Source organism: Moschus berezovskii, chromosome 25 (assembly GCF_049115385.1).
Source record: "Moschus berezovskii isolate FMDL1 chromosome 25, NW_MosBer_1.0, whole genome shotgun sequence".
In the NCBI taxonomy this organism is placed as follows: domain Eukaryota; kingdom Metazoa; phylum Chordata; class Mammalia; order Artiodactyla; family Moschidae; genus Moschus; species Moschus berezovskii.
This window is the reverse complement of record NC_142484.1, coordinates 13,124,574-13,146,329: the sequence shown is the minus strand read 5'-3', so window position 1 is coordinate 13,146,329 and position 21,756 is coordinate 13,124,574. Positions and strand designations below refer to the sequence as shown.

General features: G+C 42.1%; 1 protein-coding gene across 4 annotated transcripts in view; it reads right to left on the bottom strand.

Annotated features, from left to right (window-relative positions):
• Positions 1-21,756, bottom strand: part of PRDM10 (PR/SET domain 10) — a 97,970-nt gene that overhangs the window by 55,207 nt on the left and 21,007 nt on the right. For all 4 annotated transcript variants that reach the window (XR_008684420.2, XR_008684421.2, XM_055415865.2 and 1 more), the window contains exons 2-4: positions 10,677-10,858; positions 7,732-7,896; positions 5,738-5,797 (exon numbers count right to left, since the gene is read on the bottom strand). Coding sequence is in view for 2 of the 4 variants with exons in the window: in XM_055415865.2 (XP_055271840.1) it covers positions 5,738-5,797; positions 7,732-7,896; positions 10,677-10,745 (294 nt within the window). In the remaining 2 variants the exon portion in view is untranslated. The remainder of the gene's footprint in view (positions 1-5,737; positions 5,798-7,731; positions 7,897-10,676; positions 10,859-21,756) is intronic.

Here is a 21,756-nt window from a genome sequence, read left to right as displayed (position 1 = left end):
CACCTTAAAGTTACAATACACTGCTATATGCCAATTCGGAGAAGGCAATGGCAAGCCACTCCAGTACTCCTGCCTAGAAAATCCCATGGATGGAGGAGCCTGGTAGGCTGCAGTCCACGGGGTCGCTACAAGTCAGACATGACTGAGCGACTTCACTTTCACTTTTCACTTTCACACATTGGAGAAGGAAATGGCAACCCACTCCAGTGTTCTTGCCTGGAGAATCCCAGGGACGGGGGGAGCCTGGTGGGCTTCCGTCTATGGGGTCACACAGAGTCGGACACGACTGAAGTGACTTAGCAGCATATGCCAATTATATCTCAATAAAACCAAAGGAAAAAAGATATAAGGACTGCAAAGAAGTAAAAATGTCAGTATTCATAGACAACATAATTATTTACAAAGAAAATCGAACTATAACTCAGAAAATGAAATGTTTAAAAATTATACCATAATTTTAAAATACCATCAAAAGACACCAAATATCTAACAGTAAATCTATTGAAAGACCTCTACCCATAAGACAGTTTTTGAACTTTCATTTAAAACTCAGGGGTACTGCTATATATAAAATAGATAACCAACAAGGACCTACTGTGTAGCACAGGGACCTATATTTAATAGCTTATAACAGGATATGATGGAAGAGAATGTAAAAAAGGAATACACATATTTATACATGTATGTGCGGCTGAATCACTGTGCTGGACACAACACACAACTATATTTCTATAAAAATGTTAAAGATACATAGATAAATAAAACTCAGAGATAGAACATATTCACAGATTAGAAGACTTAATATTAAATAAGACGTCCATTTTTCACAAACTGACCCACAGGTACAATGAAATGCCAATACGTTTCCCACAGGACTTTGGTGGAAACTTCCAGGCTGATTCTACAATGTGTATGGGAAAGCAAGTGAAAGTGGTTGTGAAAGTGAAAGTCGCTCAGTCAAGTCTAACTCTTTGTGACCCCATGGACTATACAGTCCATGGAATTCTCCAGGTCAGAATACTGGAACGGGTAGCCTTTCCCTTCTCCAGAGGATCTTCCCAACCCAGGGATCGATCCGAGTTCTCCCGCATTGTGGGCAGATTCTTTACAAGCTGATCCACCAGGGAAGCATGGAAAAGCAAAGGGATAAGAAACTCTTGAAGAACTTAGTAGAGGTGGGATCACACTCCTGGATAAGTTGTGGTACACTTATAAAACTGAACATGACACAGCTATAAAACAGAAGGAGAAATAACCACAGCACACCAAGCAACATGAGCTACATGACTCTCCCCAGCACAACGTTAAACAAGGGAACAAAAAAGAAAGGAAACCATACCAAGGCATTCCACATAAAGTTCAAAACCACGGAAAACCAGTCTAAGGGGTGTAACCTTTGAGGAGAAGGGAAGGAGCAGTGATTAGCAGGAAGCATAAGGATGGCTTTTAGGAGATGGCGGGGTTGGGGGGGGTCGGGTGTGTGTGTGTGTGTGTGTGTGTGTGTATGGCTTTTAGGAGATGGGGGGGGTCGGGTGTGTGTGTGTATGTGTGTGTGTGTGTGTGTATCTGACTCTTTTCTACCCCACAGATTGTAGCCCACCAGGCTCCTCTGTCCATGAAATTTTCCAGACAAGAATACTGGAGTGAGTTGCTATTTCCTACTCCAGGAGATCTTCCTGACCCAGATATTGAACCTTCATCTCTCGCGTCTCCTGCATTGGCAGGCAGATTCTTTACCCCTGAGTCAGCTGGGAAGCCTTTAGGAGATGGTAATGTTCTGTTGAAAAGACTCTGATGCTGGGAAAGGTTGGGGGCGGGAGGAGAAGGGGACGACGGAGAATGAGATGGCTGGATGGCATCGCCGACTCTGTGGACATGAGTTTGAGTGAACTCCAGGAGTTGGTGATGGACAGGGAGGCCTGGCGTGCTGTGATTCATGGGGTCGCGGAGAGTCGGACGCGACTGAGCGACTGAACTGAACTGAATGTTCTGTTATTTAATCTGGCTGTTGGTTACAAAGTATACTTACTTCATATCATTGCATTATTACTTATAATTTTTTGTACTTCTCTATGTATATGTTATAATTTAATCAGAAAGCTTAAAAAACACAATAAGGAAACATGAGGGACACAAAAGAAATTACACAAATAAAATGGAAAAGAATAGATATAAAAATGATCAGAGAAAATGTTAGGTACAGAAAGTAAAACCAATATACTCACACCGATATTCCTGGGAAAATGAACACATCAAATGAAACTAAAAAGATCGTCAAAAATCTAATAGATGAAAATGTTCCCAAAATACAGTCTTAACCTATCCATCAAAAGGACACACCCTGTCCTAGGGAACTCTGATTCATGTGCTGGGGAAGTCACTAGACTTCAAAGAAAAACTTCAAGGATAAAGAAAGGCTCAAACAGGCATTAAGATAGAGAAGGAATGAGGAAAATAATCAAAATTAGACTCAAGATTTCTACAAAAGTAAATGCCAGGAGACAACAGAGCAGAATTCTAAATAGCTGTGGTTACTGAATAGAACAGAAATGTATTAGTTATAATAATAACCCAACTAATCCCTGGTGGCTCAGAGGTTAAAGCGTCTGCCTCCAATGCGGGAGACCCGGGTTCGATCCCTGGGTCGGGAAGATCCCCTGGAGAAGGAAACGGTAATCCACTCCAGTATTCTTGCCTGGAGAATCCCATGGATGAGAAGCCTGGTAGGCTACAGTCCATGGGGTCGCAAAGAGTCGGACACGACTGAGCGATGGAACGGAATCCCAAACAGTGGGGGAGGGAAGCGGGGGAAGGGTCAGTGCTCTGAGTCAGGTCATCACAGCAGGAGGTGAAGACAGAGGGGACCAGAACTCAAGATGGGCTAGGAAAACAGGAGTAAATTAAGTTTAAAGTATTTAGATTAATAATAGCACTTACGGCACAATTGTCCCCTATCTGTTTATCTTTGTCTGTTTTACGTCTGAAAGAAGTCTAGAATAATAATTACCAACTGTAAGTTAATGAGGATGTTTCTGGGCAGAATTTGTTTGGGTTTTTATGTACTTTCTCTTTTGCGTTGCCTCAGCTTCATGCATTGGAGAAGGAAATGGCAACCCACTCCAGTGTTCTTGCCAGGAGAATCCCAGAGACGGGAGAGCCTGGTGGGCTTCCGTCTATGGGGTCACACAGAGTCAGACACGACTGAAGTGACTTAGCAGCAGCAGCAGCAGCAGCTTTATTATGAAAAAAAAAATCATTACTCTAAAAATGAGTAAATGAATTAATCATCTAGAAATACAAAGGCATTTCACTTTGCTTTTTTCCTATTCAGATGTAAAAATGAATTAAATCTAGCCATTGCCTGTTTGGTAGAATCAATAAATATTCACAGAAATGGACATGATTTATCTTTATCAAGAATATACTTAATTAGCACAAAATACCTAAAATAAAATAGCAACTCTGCTACAGAGTATTTGTGTCTCCCCAAATTTATACATATGTCCAAATCTAATCCGCAGTGTGAGGAAGTTAGGAGGTGGGGCCTCTGAAAGGTGACTGAGCCATGAGGGTGGAGCCCCTATGAATGGGATGAGTGCCTTCTATAAGACCCCTGTCTGCCATGGAGGGCACAGCAAGAAGTCAGCCATCTGCAAATAAGAAGAGCGTTCTCACCAGACCACAAACCTATTGGCACCTTGGTCTTGGACTTCCCAAACTCCAGAACTGTGAGAAATAAATTTCTGTTGTTTATAATCCACCCAGTACATGGTAGGAGCTTCCCAGGTAGCTCAGCAGTAAAGAATCTCCTGCCAATGCAAGAGACACAGGAGATCCCTGAAGGAAATGGCAACCCACTCCAGTATTTTTGACTGGGAAATCCTATGGACAGGGGAGCCTGATGGGCTACAGTCCATGGGATCGAAAAGAGTTAGACATGACTGAGCAGTTGAGCAAAGGCACACATGCTGTGTATGATGTTTTGTTATAGCAGCCCCAATGTACTAAGACAAACTCTCATTCAAGTTGACAGACCTCACAAAATTGTAGGTCATTAGCAATGAGGAATAAATTCAACCGTAAGTGATACGACAAAGACTCCTAATTTTCTCTAGATTCCATAAATAATATTAACACAACTCCTGTTCACTTTTCAAATTTTAAAATATAATTATCCAAGGACTTCCCTGGCAGTCCAATGACTGAAACTCTGCACTTCCACCGCAGGTGGCACTGGTTCAATCCCTCATAGAGGAACTAAGATTTCACGTGCTGCACAGCATGCTGCTGCTGCTGCTAAGTCGCTTCAGTCGTGTCCGACTCTGTGCGACCCCATAGACGGCAGCCCACCAGGCTCCCCCGTCCCTGGGATTCTCCAGGCAAGAACACTGGAGTGGGTTGCCATTTCCTTCTCCAATGCGTGAAAGTGAAAAGTGAAAGTGAGGTCGCTCAGCCGTGTCCGACTGAGTGAATCCATGGACTGCAGCCTACCAGGCTCCTCCATCCATGGGATTTTCTAGGCAAGAGTACTGGAGTGGCTTGCCATTGCCTGCTCCGGCTGCACAGCATAGTCAAAACTAGAACAGAATAACAATGTCCCATTGATTTAAAAACGTAATCATAAAATAAAATGGAAGTATCCAAATCATCTACTAAGAAATCTGAAAAGCAAAAAGTGCTTACTGATGAGTAAGCTTACTTAAAAATCACTCATGATACCCAGTGGTACAGCTGAATAATAGTCATACTAGCCATTGTGAAAATAAAACTATTTGGAGTCACATTCTTTTTAGGGTAGGACTGACAATTATCAAGCTTTTGCACCTTCTTTATCACTTTCACAACCAGAAGAAAAATAAGGAAGAAGTTCCTCAAAGTCAAGTAGGATGTATTAGAAATAGAGGTAAAAGAAAAGAAATGTTTTTAAAGAAAACCAAGAAGAATCTCAATTCTCAGAAACTAAAAGGAAGAAAGTTACCACTAAGGGTATAGGCAATTTAAGCAAGAATTTTACCCGAATATTTTAAAATAGATTATCATTCTAAGTCAGAGAAAGACAAATATTATATGATATCACTTATACTGGGAATCTAAAATGTGATACAAATGAATTTATTTACAAAAGAGAAACAGACTCACAGACTTAGAAAACAGACTTATAGTTACCAAAGGGGAAAGAGGGGTAGGTATAAATAAAAAATGGACAGACGACAAGGTCCTACTTTATAGCACACGGAACTATATTCAGAATCCTGTAATAAACCATAAGGAAAAGAACATTAAAAAAGAATATATATATAATATAAATATAGATATAACTGAATCACTTTGCTATACACCTGAAACTAACACATTGCAAATCAAATGTAAGTCAATAATCAAAAAAAAAAAAAGAACAAGTACTAAAATGTTTCCAAATTTCCACAGACACTTTTGAAACTCAGGATTATTCTTTGGAACTTGAACAAATACTCAATTGATATCCTTATTTTAATTTAATGCTTAAATTCCCCTGACAAATCATTTTTGTGTTACCAAAGCATTTCAATACATACTGGTTAGAGTGTGTTAGTGTTGCGTTCTGCTTTGTCTTCATTAACAGACATCGAGAATATTCTAAACACACGAGACAGACTTTCAGAGAGTGTGCAGTGCAGAGGGTTGGGGGTATTCCAGGAAAGGGTAACTTCATAATATTATCCAGAAACAACAAGAAGGCGAAAAAGCAACTCATTACCTGCTGAGCTGTAGCGTCCTGTTGGACATAAGCTACTTGTCCTGGGTCTGTAAACAGCGTCTAAACAAACAACAACAACAACAAAAACTTATCAATAGATCTTTAGACAGCTTGTCTATGCAGGAAAAATTATCCTACTGCTAAGCACCAGTTCCTGAGAGAGTTACTCTCAAATAGCTAGTAATAATCTTCATTAATAAAGAAGATAAAGACAGTAATCCTGTATTTTGCTAAAGCCTTTCATTTATATGTCTTCAAAGAGATTGTAAAATCTAACCCTCTCCATTGGCTAACACACTACACACTTCATGATTTTACTCTAAAGCAAAGCCTCTCCTGAGATTGAATGTCACAGTTAATTAAAAAGGCATTCCATGAACAAGGGGGCATGCATTCTCACGTAACATTCTGTCACAGGGGTAGACTCGCAATTAAATGAAAATGGTTGGAGATACACTGACAAAGAGAAGAATACTGTATACCCAAGGATTACAACTCTTTCCAATATAAAAGCACACTCAGCCGATGTAGAAAATAAATAAATAAATTTCATTTAATGTTCCATAGACCCTTTTATGGATAAAGCCAGTAAGATCATTAATTTTCAAAGTTCTCATTATAAACATTATTTGACTGACAGTCGTGATAACTAAAGAAGGAAAACTTTCAAAATTATTTTAGCCAGGACACCACAAGAAATCTCCAATCCAAAAAAGTATTCTTTCCTCTAAAACTTTTAAATGACTCTAATTTGCCTGAGGCTTTAGCAAATTTATGGTCATAGGAACCATGGTTAAGTGCTGATTCCAGAGAACTGTAAAAGAATTTTAGGGAGCTTCAGATTTCTTATATTTGACATTTAAAAACTATCATAACTCAGACATTTAGTAACATAGTAATGATCTAAAAGTTGCGCACAGGACATTCTTTACATAATCTACATGTTCTTATTTCAGTACAGCTGGGGAACTAAAACTGAGAAGGGCTATTCCAAAAGTAACATCTGACTATCAGGCAATTTCACCTTTATATAGATTTGAAAGGCATTTATTAGGTGGGTCTCATTTCTTCTTGGGAGTACTTTGGCTCTCCTGATTAAATATTGCATGAGGGCAAATTTTGATTACCAGGATCCTACTACAAAAACTATGGAACTGGGGACTTCCCTGGAGGGCCAATGGTTAAGACTTCACCTTCCAATGCAGGGGTGCGGGTTCAACCCTGGTAGGGGAGCTAAGATCCCACACGCCTGTCAGCCAGAAAACCAAAAGCATAAAAACAGAAGCAATATTGTAACAAATTCAGTGGAGACTTTAAAAATGGTCCATGTAAAAAAAAATTTTTTTTAAACAAAAAACAATGGAACTGATTTCTAATATATTTTAAAGTACAATGTACATTATCAAGTGCTAAAAATACAAAGTAACAATTATACTTTGGGGGATATTCCTGTTATGCATTTGGAAACCAACACTCACAGTCACTAGCAAAAAAAAAAATAAAAGCAGTTATAATTGTACAGCTTTTACCCTCACTTCTGTACAGTACTAAAAATCAATATAAGTTATTAGTAAATAGCAGTTAACAAGCTAGTAGGATCCCTCACTTACACGTTTAACTGAAATAATGTGCATGTTTCCAGTGAGATTCATCTTGATTACATTACACAGAAATAAATGCCATGTTCGTCCTTGTTCTTGATACTTACGAAAAGTAACAGGCTGATAATCTTGTTTATAACAATAATCGATCAATATCAACAGTCAGTGGGGAAAAGACCTCATTCTAGGTTAGTGCTCTAACTCCTTACATTTAATTTAAATAAACAAACCACATCTTCCTCTGCCAAGATGGTTATAAGCTCCTTGAGAGCACACATCTTATCTGCATATTTCCTGCATCACCTGCCAGCAGCACAGTGACTGGCAGAGCGTAAACCTAAGGGATGAATTAACAGATTAACAAACAAGCCATCAACCATGGTCCCAACATGCCTGTGCAGCTTCCACGGGATGGATGTAGACCAGTGTGTGCTGAGGGCCATCCACGGAGGCGTAGGAGGCACCATCTGCCGTGTACACCACCTGCTGCGGCGGACGGACCTGGTCATCGGTATAGACAATCTGGGCCACAGTTCCAGCGTCTGGAACAAAATGCACCTGGGGCAAGAAAAAACAGCAAGTATGAAGTGATCACCCTTGTGGAACCCACCCTGTAGCACAAAGATGGGGAACTGACCGAGAACATCACACACTTGCATTTCTAAAAGATCCCCTGAAAGGAGAACATGATGAACGAATGTGTCTTCATCTGTGCTGAGTTAGTGACTTGGCAGAGGGATCCAAGGACCTTCTCATTGAGTTTTACTTAATATTAGGCAACTGATTTAAACACACCTTTGTCTAGTCAAGGCTATGGTTTTTCCTGTGGTCATGTATGGATGTGAGAGTTGGACTGTGAAGAAAGCTGAGCGCCAAAGAATTGATGCTTTTGAACTGTGGTGCCAGAGAAGACTCTTGAGAGTCCCTTGGACTGCAAGGAGATCCAACCAGTCCATTCTAAGGGAGATCAATCCTGGGTGTTCATTGGAAGGACTGATGCTAAAGCTGAAACTCCAATACTCTGGCCACCTCATGCGAAGAGTTGACTCATTGGAAAAGACTCTGATTCTGGGAGGGATTAGGTGCAGGAGGAGAAGGGGACGACAGAGAATGAGATGGCTGGATGGCATCATTGACTTGATGGACGTGAGTTTGAGTGAACTCCGGGAGTTGGTGATGGACAGGGAGGCCTGGCATGCTGTGATTCATGGGTCGCAAAGAGTTGGACACGACTGAGCGACTGAACTGAACTGAACTGAATTTGCCTCAAATATCAACTGCAGGTCTCTCTTTTGGGGCATGCTGAGAAGAAATGTGGCAGAAGATTCCTGATGGACAATACTACCAAACTACAAAGCACAGATTATTCTGTAAGGTGGAAAAATATGTCAAGACTCAAAAATCAGTTGCTTTCAATACATCATAAAAATTCGACTTTCTAACGAAGAGTGCCTTTTGCCAAACACACTAAAACAAGGTCACTTGCTTTCGTACAAATTCTTTTGTCCTCCATGGCTGTTCTGTAGGCAAGGGGTGAATGTCTGCTGACTTGGTGAATGTAACAGAACTTTTCTTTGCCAAGTAGGTAAGGACACAAAAAATTCTGAGAGTGTACTTTTCAGGGGTTTTGGATAACTATTTCAGTTGTCACCAGGGGAAATAATTTTTTGTCTATGAAGAACTAAAGCAGAAACTGATTCTGTAAAGTGCTTTCCGAGCAGTAGGCTTTGGAGGTTTTAGTTCCTGCAGGTTGGCACACAGCCTAGTGTCTGATATTGAAGGTACAAAGCAGATGGTCAAAGTACACATTTGGGAGAGAAATAATTTATGTGTTGATATTGAAGTCAGGCCCTCTTAGGTCAGAATCTTTACTCTTATACTATCTTGGCTTTACACATAATTTTTTATTTCAGTTTTTACAGTGGAGAACAGATCCCAAAGATGACATAAGCTAATTCAACCCACAGAAAGAAAACTGGAAGACAAGATGCAGTCAAGCACCAAGTAAATAAAACAAACTTCCACTCTGGCACTAAGTGATTACCCCAGCTTCTCATAAATCTGCTCTGCCCATGAAGATACAGTCTGCACAAGAATTGGGCTTCTGAAATATTTGTGCAATTTTAAGTGCTGCAAGATAATTTTGTGAGTTTAGATTTGTTCATTAACATCAAAATCTTTTAGTCTCAGTGCTTAAAAAAGAAAAAAAATTTTTTTCCTTGAGAGTTATCCAAATTCTTCAACTTGGTCTTCATCACCAAGTACTCGGCTAAACCAGGATTCCTGGATGGGAGAAGAAATATTGCAAGGATGGGGAGCAACAAAGGGTGCTGAGCTCTGCTGTCTACTGCCTGGTTACCTGCAAATGTGGACCCTATTTGTTAATGGACTACATTTTTGTTTATAAACAAAGTACCCCAAAATATACAGCGACATGAAAGTAGCTTCCAGATAGCCTCCATGAGAACCAAAACAGCATTGTCAATTATTCTGCTGGAAGCTTCTCTGGTACCTTTTTCTCAGTATTCAGACACAGATTTTTATATCATATCTGATGACTGATTTTATTTAATGTAACATTAGTTATACTACTTAAATCAAATATAATATGTGTATTTAAAGGCTTCAATATAAATTTTCTGATTACCTAGCAAATGAACAGCTATAGTTATGTAATTTGATGAAAATGAAACTACATATATATTATAATGCTTTAAAATGAAGTTTCATACTTTGGTCACATATAAAACGTGGCTCCCTATGACTGCTGACTCTTACCAAAATTCAAATCCATACCAAAAATGCAGAGATTCACTTTTGCTAAGGACAGTCAAAAGAATGTGTAGCCAGTTAGTAGAATAATTTGAAAGGCAGCGATATCTGAATAAGTGACCAACCTCCAGAGCTGTTGATTCCCTGGGACAACTTTCAATGAGAAGTTTACATTCTGAATTTGAAAAGAAAAGGAAAAGCCACTCACTTTATAGACATGTCTTGTACTTCACTACACACCAAAAATCAAAACCCTTTCCTGGATAACATAAAAGAAACCCAGTAGTTTGAAGTTTTCACCATGAAACAAAATGGAGCAGTGATGAGGATTATGACGGTAAACTGGGGGAAAGGCAGAGAAGCCCATGGGTGGTATGTAGCTTCTTGAAATCACAGCGACCCATGCAGGTGGAGCATTTGAAGCGCTGAAATGCTGCCCATTCCTTGAGTACCACGTCCGCCCATCAGTTTCCTCCTTGCCCCACATCACTATACAGAAGCTGCTGTTTCTCTAGCTGTCAGCAAACTCTACCAACTAAAATACCAGCCGGGACAGCACTTTTCACCTGTGCAGCGTTCTCCTCGTGCTCTGCAGCCGGGGGCCACACGTGTGAGCTTTCATCTTTGGAATCCATTCCCTCCCGGCCGGACAGCGGCCCGGGCACCTAGAGTTGTGCGGGGTGAAGGACAGTCATCTGCCTCCCACGCGCGTGCTCGTCAGGGACAGGAAGGCCTCTCTGCAGCGTGCCTGAGAAAAAGAGAACAGGACCCAAGACTTTAAATACATGAATGCATTTTAATCAGCTACAGTCTCAGCCACAAAGAGAGAAGGAAAAAAAAAGCTTTGTAAGAGATAACACACCTGGGCAAAACAGGTGAAAATGGAGAAATTGTATGCAATAATGACACAATGTACTGCGTGAACGCTCTGCTCCAGGCCCATGTCAGGTGGATGGAGCCTTCATCACCAACACTGAGCACGGTCCTTAGTTCTCCCCAGGAGGAGGATGACGAGGCCCCCATGTACTAAAGTCAGTCAAGTGCTAGGCTGACACCAAACCTTACTGCTGCTCAGCCAGCTCGTCCCTGTTTGCACACCTGTCGAAACACTGACTTCCTATACCACCAACTCAAAATGAAAAGCAGCATAATAAAAGTCACAAAATAAGGGAAAATGGGCAGGTGGAGGGAGCCAAAGTTTCTGGGCCACAGTTTGGTGAATACAGATACCAACTTTGTTTCCTATGGAGTCAATACAGGAGTGATCAGCTGGCAAATCAAAGCCTCGCTAAACACCAATGGGAACAAAACCTATATCTTGAAATATGACTGTTTTCCAAAACAGATGTTGTAATCAATCTTCCCTTTTGATGATGATAAAACACTGATGGTTTAAAGGTCACGTGAGATCTGCTGTTTAACAGGGCAGCCAGGCCTGATACACCTCCTTGCACTGGCCCATTAAGTGGCATCATAGACAGGTAAGGCCAAGCTGCTCAGAACACCACTCAACTAAAGATGAGAAGGACCACTGCCCAGAACCCTGCCAGAACTTCCTCCACTGTGACCGGAAATAACCTGAGAAACATTCTGAAGCTATGCATGCCGCAGCCTCTGAACTGGAATAAAGCCCATGGAAGAACAAAACTGGGACACACAGCGTCGGGCTGTCTGGGATACAGAATGGCCACATCCGAACCACCTGGGAGCCTCTCGGCAGCCAGGGAGGGGCGTGCTCCAGCTCAGCTGCATCACTAGCATCCCCACCTCAACAGAAGCCACCCCACCACACACACTCACCCTGCACCCTCCAGAGGATCCTGCAAACAATGCCCCTGTCAATAGCAAGTGACTGTAAGTAAAGGGGCTGTAATGTTCTCTATCTTATATCTAGACTGGGGTGGCGGATATATGGGGAATTCACATGTCAAAAGCCATCAACCTATTCAGTTAAAAGAGGTGAGTTTTATCATGTGTAAATTACACCTACAATGTTATCTTTTTGTTAAGCATATCTTCCTTATATAGTAGTACTATTCAAGCATACATAAAGAGATAGTGAGGGTGAGTTGTACAGTACATGAATTAAACTTCAACAAAGTTGTTATATATTTTTTAAAAGGAACAAAAATATTAAGAAAATCAGAGGAATGTCACAAATAATATAAAGAGCTATAGGAGGATAATCACAAAATTGTAAAAAAGGACATAAAAACTGTACAAGAGGCCCCATGTTATAAAATCAGAAAATGTTCCACATTGGAAATGTTTTTTAATTTTTTTTATTTTGAAATAATTTCAGAGGAAAATGCAGCAAAAATAGTACAAAGAATTTCTATATTTCTTCACTGTTACCCCAAATGCTAACATTTTACCATGTTTGCTTTATTATTCTCTCTCCTTCTCTTTCATCCTCTCTCTTTTTTAACTATTTGCGAGTAAGGTGCAGACACAAAGCCCCTTTACTACTAAATTATTAAGTGCCTATTTCTTAAAAGCAGGACATTGTCTCACAGAACTACAGTACTCCTATCAAAATCAGGATATTAACAGTGCTATTACCTAACTTACAGACCACATTCAACTTTTGCCAATTGTCTGATTGCCATCCTTTGCAGAGAAGGAAAGCCCTCTTTTTCTGGCCAAGGGTCCACTCTGGCCTCACACACGGCACGTCGCTGCCAACATGTCCTGTCAGTCCCCTCCAACTGGGAACAGTCCCCAGTCTTTCCTAGTTCTCCATGACCTTGACATTTTAGAAACTCACAGGCCATTTATTTTTCAGAAGGTCCCTTAATTTGAGTTCGTCTGATGTCTCTTCATGGTTAGACTCAGGATACATATTTTCAACAGGAATTAATACAACAACAACAAAAAAAATGCTATGCTTTTCCCATACAGGAACTGGAGATTTTATTTTTTCAACTTAGTTGATCAATTGCACAAACACCCAAGAACACACTGGGATGCAGCGAGGATGCAGGCAGGCTTAGCTCCTACACTCAGAAAACACACCAGCCCAGAGTGCCTTTCTTATTTGTGTTCATTTCTAGCAAGCTGCCTGTTATTTCCTTTATGTTTAGTTATATACTTTCAATAGGTGGCAAATTTAGTTGGCTCAAAATTCAAAAGGCACAAAAAGGTGTGGACAATGGACAATCTTGCTACCTGGAATCCCTTACCAGTCTTCAGAACCAATTCATAGTATCTATTTTTTATCTATTCTTCCAAAGATATTTTATACAAGTGGTTTATATTATATATAAACAAAAATACAAATACTTCCTGCTTCTCCAAACCACAAATGGCATCATAGTGTCAATTCTATACAAAGCAGCATCTCTTTTAAACCTTATTTATTTCATATAAAAGCATCCCTTTTACATTGTTCCAGATCCCTATAGCATTTGTTCCTTCTTTACTATAGCTTTATCATTTCACTGTATGAACATATCCTAATGTATTTAATGTTATATTGATAAACGGCTATTTTCAATGATTGTGATGAGTAAGTTTGGACATACGTGTTATGTCTTGAATTCTTGTATCTTGAATTCCTAACTGAAGGATGATATGCAGTCAGTTAAAGTGGCTATGTGACTGTTAAGTAACTGTTACTTTCTAACTCTAGCACTGGGGCTGTTCTCTCCCTGTGCCTGGCACATGAGGGCCTGGGGACACACAGAGAAGTGCTCTGACCTGCACAGGAGGCAAAGTGGCTACAAGCTTGGGCTCTGGACCCAGATTTCAGCAGCAATTCTGTGACTTCAGTGACGTTAGGCAGAACATGGACGTGCTCTAAATCACTCTCCTTCTCCTTAAAATCAGGATCATAAGGTTATTGAGAGAACGTGAGATAATGCACATAAGATGCTCACTTCACACAATGCCTGCCCCATGATAAACACTCACCAAGTAGCTTTAAAATAAGGCATTCATTCAATCATATTGCATCTTTCTGTCTAACTGTGTGCCTCCCCATCTCAACTCTAAGTTCCTTCATGTCAAGGAATGTGAGTCACTCTAGATCTGGTGTGTGACGTCCTTGATCATGTGTACAGATTGGTTGCCAGGGGAAAAAAGAAGAACACACCTGATTCCTAAGTGGGTATCCACTTAGGAGAAGACGAAAAGTTGGAGAAGATGAAAGTTCAAGGATGAACAGAACAAGAAAACAGAGATGGGAAGGGATGGGATATTTACTCCAGACTAAAATATCTTTCTTCTAATCTTACCAAGATAAAGAAGTAGACATAACATGACATAAAATACCAGAAACCACATAAAGCAAGGATAAAGGGGGGAGAAAAAAGGAAATAACTACTTAGCAGATTGGGGTGAAAGAACAGTTCACTGACACATAGGAAAGCCTGCTAGTAAAGTTTAGTATTATAGATGTAAAATACTGCCTAAAATGGTACTTCCCAATCATTTTCCCTTGTGGCTCAGCTGGTAAAGATTCCACCTGCAATGCCGGAAACCTGGGTTCGATCCCTGGATTGGGAAGTCCCCTGGAGAAGGGAAAGGCTATCCACTCCAGTATTCTAGCCTGGAGAATTCCATGGACTGTATAGTTAATGGGGTCGCAAAGAATTGGACACAACTGAGTGACTTTCACTCACTCACTCAATCATTTTAAAATACTGTTAGCACATAAAGAAGCCCAAGATGGCAAACTCTTTCATTCAAAAAATGTCTGGAATCTAAAGCACCGATACAGAATACCCAGTTCTTGTTCTTTAAGATATACTTACAAGACCTACGGAGTTTCTGTAACTAATGAACTATTCAAAACAGGGTGATATTCTTCAATTATTTGTTGTTTAATAAACTGTTCAAGAAAACTGAATTCTAGGTATGAGTCTGCTCCTAAGTAAGTCACTTGAAATCTTCTAGCATCAGCGCTGTCAACTGTAAAACCAGAGTATAAAGGGGTTTCTGGACTTAAGCTTAGATGGGAAGCAGCAGAGAACAGTGGAAAATCCACAGATTCTGAGTTGAGCACCCAGGCTTCCCCACTAGCTCTCCTGCTCAGCAGTTACATCCCTTGGCCAAATATGCTCCCGGAGCCTCGATATCATCCTGTGTAAAATGGAGATGATAATGACCTCCTGGTGTTACTGTGAGGGTTACATGACATGTGTAAAACTCCCAGGCATAGATCTAGCACATGATGGTGCTCAAATATGCCAATTTTCACATTTTCCTGATGAACTCTAAGAGCTTCAGAATTTTCAAAACATTTTGTATTTTTTTAACTTACCAATTTGTCCAATAACAACTGCCCTGTATCTGGACATCCTTCATAGCAAGGCTTGTCATATTTGATTTCCTTTATTTTTATTTCACGGCACAGTTTATAGAGCTCTGTTGATCTTGATTTATAGGCAATGGGTCAGGGGCAGGAAGGATTCCAGGAAGTACCTTAGCGCTGTCCAGCAGGCGGGTGCTGACAGACTCTGTGAGCTGGGGACAGAGTTCTCTGCTGGTCTTCTCAACCTCAAAGAAAGTGAAAGCCATAAACTGTAGCTTGTCTAGAGAATGGCCACCCATCGTTCTTTCTTTCTTTCACCCACTGTCCAAAATGTCAGAGACTTCATTTCCAGGAAAAGAAGCATTTCTATCCTCTCTAATGATTTTTTTTAAGGTGGTAAATTTTATTTTTTTTATTTATTTTAATTGGAGGCTAATTACTTTACAATATTGTAGTGGTTTTTGCCATACATTGACATGAATCAGCCATGGGTGTACATGTGTTCCCCATCTTGAACCCCCCACCCACTCCCCTCCCCATCCCATCCCTCAGGGTTATCCCAGTGCACCAGCCCTGAGCACCCTGTCCCATGCATCAAACCTGGACTGGCGATCTGTTTCATATATGATAATATAGATGTTTCAATGCTATTCTCAAAAAATGGGCCAAAGAACTAAACAGACATTTCTCCAAAGAAGACATACAGATGGCTAACAAACACATGAAAAGATGCTCAGCATCCCTCATAATCAGAGAAATGCAAATCAAAACCACAATGAGGTACCATTTCACGCCAGTCAGAATGGCTGCTAGCCAAAAGTCTACAAGCAACAAATGCTGGAGAGGGTGCGGAGAAAAGGGAACCCTCTTACCCTGTTGGTAGGAATGCAAACTAGTACAGCCACTATGGAGAACAGTGTGGAATTCCTTAAAAAACTGGAAATAGAACTGCCATACGACCCAGCAATCCCACTGCTGGGCATACACACCGAGGAAACCAGAATTAAAAGAGACACGTGTACCCCAATGGTCATTGCAGCACTGTTTATAATAGCCAGGACAAGGAAGCAACCTAGATGTCCATCTGCAGACGAATGGATAAGAAAGCTTTGGTACATATACACAATGGAGTATTACTCAGCGATTAAAAAGAATACATTTGAATCAGTTCTAATGAGGTAGATGAAACTGGAGCCTATTATACAGAATGAAGTAAGTCAGAAAGCAAAATACCAATACAGAATACTAACACATATATATGGGATTTAGAAAGATGGTAACGATGACCCTGTATACGAGACAGCAAAAGAGACACAGATGTATAGAACAGTCTTTGGACTCTCTAATGATTTTATGGGCTTCCCTGAAAGCCCATTGGTAAAGAATCCACCTGCAATGCAGGAAACCCCCATTCGACTCCTGGGTCGGGAAGATCCACTGGAGAAGGGATAGGCTACCCATTCCAGTATTCCTTTACCAGCTTCCCTTGTGGCTCAGCTGGTAAAGAGTCTGCCCACAATGAGGGAGACCTGGGTTCGATCCCTGGGTTGGTTAGTCAACAAATATTTATTAAATTTATTAATAAATTTATTAAATTAGTATGTGCCAGGGACTATTCTAGGTCATATATATTAATATACATTATAGGTACTGGTGGTAAAGAATCCGCCTGCCAATTCATGAGACATAAGAGGTGTGGGTTCAATCCTTGGGTTGAGAAGATCCCCTGGAGGAGGAAATGGCAACCCACTCCAGTATTCTTGCCTGGGAAATCCCATGCACAAAGGAGCCTGGTGGCTGCAGTGGGGTCACAAAGAGTCAGACACAACTGAACATACACACATATGAATAAAGAGTGTAACAATATAATTGAAAGTATGAGCCTTAGAATCAGACAAATCTGGCTTCTATGCCCCCAAATCTACCACGTGTTTACCAGGGAATGACACTAGTAAGCCACAGACTGATTCTAAGTCTCCTCATTGGAAAGTCCAAATTATCTGCCCGGCATGGTTGTTGTAGGAGTAAACAGTCCACGTTTCATCAAGTCTTTAAAGCACTTTTTTTCACCTGCTCACGTTTCTGAACGAGGATCTACTCCACCACACCGGGTTCTGTGGTATCTATCATCCAGATGGCGGTACGGATGCGGACACACTGCCTGCTCTAGTGTGACCTTGCTCACTGCCCTTCATCAGTTCTGTCCTCGCTTCACTGAGTCAGTGTATTGTCAGCACTAGACACCCTGAGTGGAGCTGCCACTTTAAATGTCTTCAAAAAGATGACACTATAATTTGGCATTAAACCAAGAGGCATATGAACAGCAGCTGGGCATAAATTTGATTAGGGAAGCAAACATCCATCACTGGAAAAATGACCTTGCCCACCAAATCTGTGGTACGTGGGTACAAGACAGGGCAGCATGAACGATGCTGCATTGTGCAATGTTATTACTGAGACGTGTGGAAACACAGGCCTGCCACAGGCTGAGTGAAAAAACACCAGAACCACAACTCCCAGAATGGGTAGGAACTGCTGGCAGCAGATTCCTAGTGACAGCAGAAATGCTGTGTCACCAGCACTCTTGGTGACACAGAGACGGTAATGACTCTGAGCCAAAAGTGATTCTCAAGAGTCAGACTCTGAAAGTGACAATATTTACGAGTATCTTAAACATTGTACTTATATTTTCCCTTCCACACATGTGCATGAATGATACCAGTCCATGCCCAAATGAATCTAAAAGAGCTCTTTCAACAAGTATACAATAAAAATTCTAAGTAGCAGAAAGCCCTTGTATCAGAGTTTAGTTGGCAAGGCTTGTTCCTTTTGTAATGATACATAAAATAATTGTGTTTATTACCAGCAACATCTTAGATTCAATACAACATGACAGCATTGGGGATCACAGAGCATAATGATGAGTGTTCAAGAAATAGTAGTAATTATTTTTTCATGAAAAAAATGCTCGTGAACATCGAGCTTTAAAGGTGACTGAGAACTCTGCTCCCTTAGAGTTCACAGTCTAGTGGGAGGGAAGGGTGGCTGGCTTCCCAACTCACAGGGGGATGCCTGCATAGTTAAGACTGACTCCAAGGAACAGTAAGGGGGAAGAAGAAGGTAAGGCGGCCCTGAGCCAGACAATGGAGTCGCCCAGGGGTCCAGCCTCCGCCTCGGCTCCCCTCCTCGTAGTTCCCATGTTTCCCAGGTGTGCTCACCCCCCTACCACCCACCAGCCTGGTTCCCACCATCACTGGCCTCTATGGGCTGAAAGAAGCCACTTAGGACATGGAATCGAGAAACTCCGGTTTCATGACCTGCACGAACAGGTGGAAGAAGAGGCCCAGACCCAGAAACACGGAGGCTGCAGCAGAGGTTTCTGTGCTGGGGTGGCATGGCACCCTCCAGATACATCCTTCTTTACACGGAGAAGTGTGCTGCATTCTAGATGGTAGGCATGCAAACTGACTTCTCTGGCTCATTACAAAGTAACCAGCAGAAACTGCTAACCCCTTCCCTGAATTCTAACACAAGACATGAGTCATGGAGAGAAGTTAGAGGGAGGCTGACACACTTGCAAAATGGATATAAAAACTGTGGAAAGCAATGGAGGAGGTGGCTTTGCAATCTGGGGAGGGAGCGGTGGGTGGGGCCCGGAGACAGAACAGAAGGGGTCCAGCCCCCAGAGTGGGGGGCGTTGTCTTCTCCCTGAGCACCTGGTGCCACGAGCACCACAGTGCAGACACTCAGCAGCCAGCGGTTGGGAAACATTAAGGAAGCACGAGAAGGCTGGGTGAGCAGACACCAAGGGGGCCCGCCAGCTGCCTCTCCTCGGGGCTAGCGCAGAGTATGCAGGACAGGAAAGTTCCCCTGGGGCAGACAGGCAGTGGCTGGGCCCAGAGGCTGTCTGGCCTAGTACATAAACAATTGCTTATTTTTGTTTGCTTAAAATTTTTTTTCTTTTAAATTTTGGATCATCAATGCTGCGCGCAGGTTTTCTCTAGTTCAGAGAGCGGGGGCTACTCTCTAGCTGTGGTGTGTGGGCTTCTCATTGCAGTGACTTTTCTTGTTTTGGAGCATGGGCGCCAGGGCATGCAGGCTTCAGTAGCTGTGGATCACGGGCTTTAGTTGCCCTGACCAGGGACCAGGGATCAAACCCATATCCCCTGCATTGGCAGGTGGATTCTTGACCACTGAACCACCAGAGAACTCCCTGTTCGTTGAACCTTTCAGCTTTCTTTGAATGAGCAGGGATAGCATAAATAGAGCATCCTTCAGGAATGCCTATGTGGAAATTTGTCTCCATTTAAAGCAGTGAGGCCTGAACTTGCTTTAGGTTAGTTACACTGGAACAGGATTGCAGCCACTGGAACGGCAACTTCAATTTGCTGTACTGACATTAGAGCAGGCTTTGGAGTCAGACAGCCTGACTTAAAGTCATGGATCTGCCACTTGTAGCTTTTGACAGTTTGTTTACTCTCTCTGAGCTTCAGTGTCCTCATTTACAGGATAAAAAACTGAAGGATATTAGGCGTGTAGTAGTAGATAACTGGAACTAATGTACACAATACAAAACCACCTTTGTGTCAAGAAACAGAAAGGAAACCCTTTGAAGTCATGTTTAATATTAGATCCCACTTGGAAAAGGAAAAGAGTGATTTCACACTAGGTACAGAGGGAAGGGTGGAGAAGGCAATGGCAAGCCACTCCAGTACTCTTGCCTGGAGAGTCCCATGGATGGAGGAGCCTGGTAGGCTGCAGTCCATGGGGTTGCTAAGGGTCGGACACGACTGAGCGACTTCACTTTCACTTTTCACTTTCACACATTGGAGAAGGAAATGGCAACCCACTCCAGTGTTCTTGCCTGGAGAATCCCAGGGATGGGGGAGCCTGGTGGGCTTCTGTCTATGGGGTCACACAGAGTCGGACACGACTGAAGTGACTTAGCAGCAGCAGCAACAGAGGGAAGGGAAAAAACCACTTTCATTAAAGCACTAAGTTATAAAAAGGGAAAAGAAAGATAATGGGGAATCTAATTCTATGACACAGAATAATAGGATTTCAGAACTAGGAGAGAAACCCCAAACCCATGGTTCTCAGATATGTTCACAATACAGGACCACAGGTGCTCTCTGCTGAGCACCATGAAATATTTACAGAAGACTCTTGAGAGTCCCTTATACTGCAAGGAGATCCAACCAGTCTATTCTAAAGGAGATCAATCCTGGATGTTCATTGGAGGGACTGATGCTAAACTGAAACTGCAATACTTTGGCCACCTCATGCGACGAGTTGACTCACTGGAAAAGACTCTGATGCTGGGAAAGGTTGGGGGCAGGAGGAGAAGGGGACGACGGAGAATGAGATGGCTGGATGGCATCACCGACTCTGTGGACATGAGTTTGAGTGTACTCCGGGAGTTGGGGATGGACAGGGAGGCCTGGCGTGCTGTGATTCATGGGGTCGCGGAGAGTCGGACATGACTGAGCGACTGAACTGAACTGAACTGAATGTCACAAAACAGCATTCCATAACATTGTCTAGCACTATGTGCCAGGCATATTCTAAGTATTCTGCATGCGTTGATTCATTCAGTTTTCACAATAACCATGAAGTTGGTACATTACTGTCTCTATAGGTGAGGGACTGAGAGAGGGGCTAGGTGACTTGCCCAGGGTCACACAGCTGGGGGGAGTCTGTGTGCGGCAGAGCTGCGACATCAGCCCAGGCACCTGCTTCTGAACCCAGGTGGAGACTCCCACTCGACCCTGCTTCTCAGTCCACAAACTAAGATCACTTGCCCTGTGTTAGGATTCCAGCATAAATGACTCCATTATACGAGTCATATAAACACACATCCAATCTCGTTTTAGCATTCTTTAAACTATCCAATTAAGCAAGACGAGGCATTCCCGCATCTTCCACAACATTTTTTGGTCCTTGTTCATTTGTCACCTCCCAGTGCTAAGTCGATTGGCAGTAATAGCAATAAACAGTTAATGAAATTTCATGGGACAAGAAACTCAAAATTAAGAAAATTCTATCCACTGTATTTACTTAAATGGAGAAAACACATCGGCCCAGCTCTAGAACACTACTGTTTGGGGAGAGGGTAGTTTGTGAACCACTCATCTAGGACAACTTCCATCTTAGAGAAGGTTCCATCCAGGCAGCCCTCTGGCTCGTGACCCTGGTGCAGCCGAGGAAAGACAGTGCACCCTGGCCAAGCTCAGGACGGGCTGGGCTGCCGTGTGCCAGTGCTGGTCTGAGGACACTCATCAGTCCGTTCAGCTGATTTAATGTCATGACACCCAAGAAAGCTGCTTAACCTCACAATTCAGAAGACACGACAGGACATTGTCACAGCAAGCGCTCCGCTCTGCACACCTGAG